The 6,749-nt window shown below is 57.5% G+C and overlaps 1 protein-coding gene across 2 annotated transcripts; it reads right to left on the bottom strand.

The window, feature by feature from the left end:
• Positions 1–540: 540 nt before the first annotated feature.
• Positions 541–6,464, bottom strand: CRYBB3 (crystallin beta B3). 2 transcript variants are annotated; one of them, XM_054996561.1, is made up of 6 exons: positions 6,377–6,464; positions 5,726–5,816; positions 4,231–4,349; positions 2,419–2,551; positions 1,493–1,635; positions 541–804 (listed from the first exon to the last, which is right to left on the bottom strand). In XM_054996561.1, exons 2-6 carry the CDS (start codon positions 5,798–5,800, stop codon positions 639–641), a joined length of 636 nt encoding a protein of 211 aa, XP_054852536.1. In that variant the 5' UTR covers positions 5,801–5,816; positions 6,377–6,464; the 3' UTR covers positions 541–638. The 2 variants fall into 2 exon arrangements, with proteins under 2 accessions (XP_054852536.1, XP_054852535.1); XM_054996560.1 differs by lacking the exon at positions 6,377–6,464 and having other exon boundaries at positions 5,726–5,908.
• Between the last annotated feature and the right edge of the window lie 285 nt (positions 6,465–6,749).

The raw sequence follows: 6,749 nt of genomic DNA, 5'->3' as shown, positions 1-6,749 counted from the left end.
GCTTCTCTGCATGCTTGCTCTTGTCCAGGAGGACAAACCTGGTCTGCGCAGTCTCTGCATGCACAGCCACAGCACGGCTTGAGGACCGAGGACAGGGTTCGAAGAGGAGGCCAGCATCACCCAAGCCCTTCTGGGACCTCCTCCCATTGGGGGCTTCCAGGACACCACCAGACGTGCATTCAGCTGGAAGGGCGGTCAGCCCACCCTGCGGGCAATTGCTCTTTATAAGCATTGACAGTACCCAAAGAAAGCACTGCAAACTGCCCTGGGGATGGAACAGAGAAAGGGAGGGGGGAGAGGAAGCCGCTTTGGGGGCAATTCAAGGATGCTGGGCAAGCAGAGGCTGGCAGGGATGGCTTAGGGAGGGAATCTGGGCGAGGACTGGGTCCCCCCCCCCCCCGGCCTCTGAATCCTCCTAGGATCCAGGAAATTCTCCCTCTGCCTTTGGTGAGTAGATGCCTTCACAACTCCCAATGTGCACACTTGCAAGTAACAAAAGAGAAGGACAGGGCAGGTGGCTGAAATCTTTATTGAGGGCTTCACATCATCATTTAGAGACACAACGCGTCGGGCAGGGTCTCCTGCCGGGGTCTTAAATGCACCTCCGCTTCTGCTCTTCCTGGGCCAACGTGAATCTCTCAGCACCCCTCAAAGCAGCCCCGTTGGTGCCACTGCTGGTCCCGGATGCGCCGCACGGACTGAATCAGGGGCTGGCTGGCATCCCACTCGTTCCAGTGGCGGTACTCGCCCTTCTCCAGGACATACTGGCGGCCACGGTACCCGGGGTATTCATAGCCCACCCATCTAGAGAGCCAGAGAGCCAGAGTCAAAATGGACCCAGGTCAGACACACCTGCCTGAAAGCGCTCTGCCCTCCCCCGCCCTGCCTACATCCCAAGACATGGAGCGGCAGCTTCCAAGAACAGACAGAGCAAGAGGCCTCCTCCATACGACCAAGCCCTGCAAGATACAGGATGAGACCGCCCTTTCCCTGTTCCCACGGCACTCCACTAGTACTGCTTGTGCGAGGCGAGCGGGGGAAATTGTCTTAGATTCTGAATGCTAAAATTTAACCTAAAAAAATCTCTCCCTCCTTACATCTGTTAACCCCTCCCCATTTTACAGTTGCATGCTGTGCAGCTGAACGCAGCTGCAGCTGCACTCACCATTGCCCAGGGCCACCCTGGATCCAGAATGGGAGCAAGCCGTATTCAGGCCCCGCCCAACTACCCTTGCCATAATAGTTATGCAGGTGCACCTTATTCCGAAGGCTCCTGTCCTTCAGGACAAGCCAAACTCCTTCCACCCCCCACCCGGCTTCAAGCAGTGTGGGCTGGCTGGGGGGAAGCTCTGGGAGGAGTTCGAATTCTGCAGCAAGTCTCGGCCAGCACAGCAGGTCAAGCCAGTGCAGGGCTTGCGGCCCCGAGGGAAGGGACTGTGCAAATGGCTCCCTGTAAGAAACGTCCAGCAGGTCCACGGCTCCCCCTCCTTACGTTCCGTCCAGGACCTTGACGCTGGCCACCCGGTCCTGGAAGCCATGAGCCCACAAGCTGGGGACATCGTCCTCCACAATCTCCATCTTCCTCCCTCCGTATCCGGAGTTTTCAAACAGGTGGATCTTATGGTCGGGGCTGTCCTGCAGGGGGGAGAAGCAGCACAAGCGGGGGACAGAGTTGCTCTGCTTTGCCGCCACTTCCTTCACAGCAAAGCAGCAGCCAGTGCAGCAGGTCACGTGGTGTTGGGGAAGGGAGCACCACGTCCTGCTGTTTGGGGCTGGCTGCAGAGCACGTGCTGCAGCCTTTCTGCCTGGAGGCTCTGGGCCAGGAGCCTTGTCAGCCCTTTGACGTTTGCTTCACAAGTTTTAGCCTTTTTCGCCAAAGGAATAGTGACTTTGTTTGGAGAAAACCTCTGTCATTCGAGTAAGGATTCTCATAAATCTTAAGGAAATGAGGGCTGGGGAATTTAATGCCCTGCTTAAGGCTTTGTCCACACCTCTGAGCACAGTTGGACTCCTAGATTCCTGGCTGCTTCGCACTTCGCCCCGCCATGTACTCCCTCCTTGGGAATACATATGGAAAATCTCATGATCTGACCTTCATTTCAGGTAGATGAGCAGGCCGGGGCTGCTCCCCTTGCCAGCAATTCGCTGTGTCGTTCCTCCGCGCTTGCCAGAGGTGCCACTCCTCCATTCCCTCCCCCCCTCACCAGGGCCCTTTCCAGTCCTTTGACGTTTGCTTCACAAGTTTTAGCATTTTTGTCCCCGCTCCTCCCAATATTTATAGCAAATGCCATTTTATAGATGGGTGCATCAGGCTGAGAGTGCGCCACTTGCACACGGCTACAAAGATCAGTCTGTTCTACCCTCTGGCTGGCAAGCCGGTGACACTGGAGGGGAACGGGAGGGCACAGAAGTACTTACAATTGGCAGGGGCCGAATGGACATGAGGCTGTCACTCCTGTGGCTGTTGGACCAGGAATCCCAGCGGGGGTAGTCCCCCTTCTCCAGCACAAACTGCTCCCCACCAAACGCCTGCCGCTCGAAGCCGAGCCACCTGCAAAAAAGAGGCCTCAGTGAGGCTGCAAAATCAAACGTGTTGGGGGACCCCACCTCCTCATCACGGCCACAGCATCACTGCAGAACAGGGACTTGGGCCCAGAACTCACAAATCGCACTTCTCATTGGAAGCAAAGCAGGCTTCTTGCCCCAATGGCTGAAGGGGTGGGCCTGCAAAGGTAACAGGTGACTATCCTACTGAAGCGCGAGGCTCCAGGAAGGCATGGTTGGGGGAGAGGCCTGCAGGGTCTGAGCTGTTTTCTGCCTCACCAGAGTAGCACCACCAGAACAGGGACTGCACAGGTATTAATCCTACTCAGCACTGACCGGGTTCTTCTGAGTATTCAAAGAGCACACCACAGACCACAGGGAGGTCAAGCTAGCCAAGAGTGTTCCCAGCTCATCTCTATGTATGTGTGCATAGGGGGTTCCCGGGCTTTTTTCCAGCTGGAACGCGGTGGAACGGAGTTCCGGCTCCTCTTGAAAATGGTCACACGGCTGGTGGCCCCGCCCCCTGATCTCCAGGCAGAGGGGAGCTTAGATTGCCCTCCGCACCGAGCGGTGCAGAGGGCAATTTAAACTCCCCTCTGTCTGGAGATCAGGGGTTGGGGCCACCAGCCGTGTGACCATTTTCGCCGCGGGCAATTTAAACTTTAAAAAACTCCTCCCTTGTTCCAGCTGACCCGGAGTGACGTCATTGTGCAGTCCTGAGTTCCACCACCTCTTTTCCCAGAAAAAAAGCCCTGGAGGGTCCAATTTGCAAGCAGAACTGGAGAGCTTGTGGGAGAGGTGCTAACCTTCGCCCCCTGCCATTTAAGCAGTTCTCTTCCAGCTGGGCTGCAGAAAAACTGTGCTGCACGGAGCAGACCCTGGCCAAGCGAGGAAAGGGCAGGTCAAGGGGCTCGCTGTGCTCCCCCACCTGCTCTGCTTATGGGGAAAACAGAACTGCTACCCCTGCCCTGCTTTAGACCTTGGAGGCTCTTCTGGTCCTGGCCAGCTGACCCCTTCCAAGGGTGCTGAGCAACACCGTCCTGACCGTCCAGTGGTGTAATGCTCTTGTGCTGCTGGGGCAGCCTCATCTGGAGGAACGCTGCAGGCAGTTCTAGTCACTGTAGCTCTAAAAGGGCATTGCGGAGCTGGGGAAAGTACCCAAGAGGACAGCCAAGATGGTCAGGGGGGTGGAGCGCCTTCCTATGAGGAGAGGCCTGGACGGACCGGGAATTTTCAGTTTAGGAAAAAAGCAACGGGGGAGGGTCTTGCGTGCCCAGATCCCTGCTTGTAGCCGATTTCACTTGGGTGCAGGAGGGCTTTTGCCGCTACCTGCCATTTCCTGGTATCTCCTGCCCCACAGGGCGTCCGGTCTCATCCACAGGGCCAAGGACTGCGTGTGCTCAGGCACCCCCCCCCCCCCGCAATGCAGAGAAGCCTGGAAGGAACATGCCGCCCCGAGCCTTGCAAGTCCGCCGATTGCTCCTGAGCACCACCTACCAGCTCTTCCCCCCCCCCAAAGCCTCTGCTGGAGACTCAAGCTCAAGCCAGGGCACATTCTGCTCGCCCTGCCAGCTCTTTCCACTGGGTCACCCGAGAAAGGCCAGGTTTTCAGCGCAGTAGTCCTTGGAACTGCAGCGGGCTGAGCCCTGTGGCCCACTCCCCCACTCCAAGCAGATCAACACTCACGGGCCAGACTCCACCTGAAGGGAGCCCACTTTCTCAACCTCCTTCTCCATCACGTTGGGACTCTCGTGGGTCAGTTCACATTTCCTGCCTTGGAAATTCTCCATTTCATAGAGCGTGACCTGGAAGGGCAAACTGGATGAAGACTCGGCAGCCATCAGCAGGGTGCGGGGCCTTGAAATTAGCAATGCCCCAGCCGAGCCGCAGCTCGGTGAGGAAGAGCAGCAACCTGGCTGGCTCTTCCGCCCAGGAACAAGGTGGCGCCTGCCCAGGCTGTGCAGCCTTTGGCTCTCCACGGCACAGGGCAAGCTTGCACAAGAGAGGCCCAGCTTGCACCTCTGCTTAGCGACTGCTAGGACCGTCTCTGGCATCTGCCAAATGAAACTGCAGGCAAACTTAGAATTTGGCCAGGGGCAGGAGGCAAGAAGCAGACATTCCCAAGGAGGGGGCTTTTTTCAGAAGTATTTACACATCAGAGGTGCAGCCAAGCTTTTGCATGGGAGGAGAATGCCAACAGAAGCGGTAACTCAGAGATGGAGCCCAAGGCCAGGTTTGAAAAAAGCTCCCTGCTGGGGCTGCCTCTTCTTCCGCCTTACAGCAAACACAACACAACCCCGCCACAGAGGGATGGAGAACAGGGGAGCGAAGGACACACTTTGGCAGTGTGTGCTGTGTGGGGGCGGGGTGTGTGTGTGAAGAGGAGGAGCTTTCCCACCCAAATTAGTCATTAACTGCCTTCATTGATTTCAAATGCTGTCCACCCCCAGAGCCTCCCGGGGTGAGGTGGTGATAAGAATCTAAATGAACCCCCCCCCCCCCCCCGGCTTCACACCATCTCACGTTGTAAAGGCAGCTGGACTGGAGCAATGGAGCCCCTTAATGGCCAAGATAAAGAACGGAACAGAGCTCCACGCGCACCGCCTGGGCGCTTCCCCATCACTGTGCCTGGTGTGTGGGGGGGCTCTGGACTCTTGCTCCCCGAAGCAGCAGCTGCAGAGCATCCATCAAGGAGCCTCGAGACTCTGGGCTGTGTCTGCTGCAACAGATTTAATACAGCCCCCCCTCTGAGAGGCAGCACCCAAACCAAAGCTACGTGGACGGGCGTGGGCACCACCCACTGCCACCTGCCCACCTCCCTGCTGGCAGGCAATTCCCACCCCACTCCCAGAGAGCCCCTGAAGCAAAGGGGCTTTTGCAAATGTACTTCAGATATGGAGGAGGAGGAGGAGAGCTGGTGAGACACCCCCCCCCCCCGCGCTTTCCCTTTTCAGGCCTCAATGGAAAGGCTTGACTGCTGCACCCAAAACTGCCTTGGAGAACAAGCTGGAGAAAACGCAGGGGCACTGCCTCCCAGACAGAGAGCAAACAGCAGACTGCAAGTGCACCCGCTGCTCCACCTCCTCTCTGTGGACTTGTGGTGTGGCACATGTGGGTGGCATAGGGGCAAAGAAGGAAGAGAACCAACGTTTCACCAAGGACTGGGCTGCTCGTGCCGTACCTTGAAGCTTTGCCCCGTTTCCTCCGCGCTCTCAGCAGCTGCCATCTCTCCTGGGGGGCTTTGCTGTTCTGTCATGGTGCCTGGATGCCCCCTGCCCCAAATTCCGGGAGGTTAGCGCTTTGCCTCAAAAAGGGAAATTTACCCTACAGAAGATTTGTGCTTATTCAGACTTCACCAAAAGGGAAGACACTTTGGCTGCCTCCCAAGCATCTGGATGGCAAGGGAGACCCGCAAAGAACCAAAGGAGAGAAGGGCCCAGGAACTAGCGTCACTTCTGGCCCAGAGCCAGACAAGGGGGCCGGCGATCACAGGAGCTTCACCGACCAGGAGGAACTGCAGCAGGAGCCCTCATCGCACCATTCCTCCGGCAGTGTGGGGCAGGCTTTCGGGGACACGCCCCACGTCCCAGCAGTAATGAATGCATGACTGGCACATAAGGCTCAAGCCCCCCCCCCCCCCGCCCCGGGTTACTTAATCCCGCAGCCTCTCTCCTGGAATTCCTCTCTGGTCTCACTCTCTGCACCTCACAACCTCACCCCCCCCCCCCCGCCAACTCAGCCTGAAGGCCAAACATCTCCCCAGGGATGCCAGGGCTGCTGCTGGGGGAGAAGGGCTCTGGCCTTTGGGTGTGGAGAGTGGGGCCCTTCCTACCTCCTCCTCCTGGACAGCGTTGGATGCTCCGGTAGGCAGGCGAGGCAAACCAGCAGTGCTATTTATTGGACCATCTCTGCCCACAGCAGGGCTTTGGGGGGATGCTGAGGCAGCAGCTGCAGCCACCCGATTCCACCCGTCGCATTTCAGTTCAATCGCAAGGGCTCGACACCACAATACAGACTCATTATGTTGAGTTCTCTCGGCTGCCCTTAAAAACAGGCCCATCGGTTTAGTGAAGATTAGCAGCAAGCGAGTTGGCCCATCCGCCTGTTGGCTGTGCTCCTTGCCAGAGCTGCGTGAAACTTCTGGGTCAGCAGCTTTTCCAAGTTTTTGGTCCAAAGCCAAAAGGCCCAACTAGGGCAAACCCTCT

This window comes from Eublepharis macularius, chromosome 13, assembly GCF_028583425.1.
Source record: "Eublepharis macularius isolate TG4126 chromosome 13, MPM_Emac_v1.0, whole genome shotgun sequence".
Taxonomy (NCBI): domain Eukaryota; kingdom Metazoa; phylum Chordata; class Lepidosauria; order Squamata; family Eublepharidae; genus Eublepharis; species Eublepharis macularius.
The sequence above is the reverse complement of the archived record's forward strand: the minus strand, read 5'-3'. Positions and strand labels throughout refer to the sequence as shown.

Bases quoted from the DNA above. Each gene is read 5' to 3' on its own strand.
- CRYBB3 (XM_054996561.1), bottom strand. From the start codon at position 5,800: ATGACAGAACAGCAAAGCCCCCCAGGAGAGATGGCAGCTGCTGAGAGC. The intron at 2,552-4,230 runs GTGAGTGTTGAT...TCTTTTTTGCAG, and splicing joins CTTCAGGTGGAGTCTGGCCC to GTGGCTCGGCTTCGAGCGGC. The intron at 1,636-2,418 runs GTAAGTACTTCT...TCCCCCCTGCAG, and splicing joins CCATTCGGCCCCTGCCAATT to GACAGCCCCGACCATAAGAT.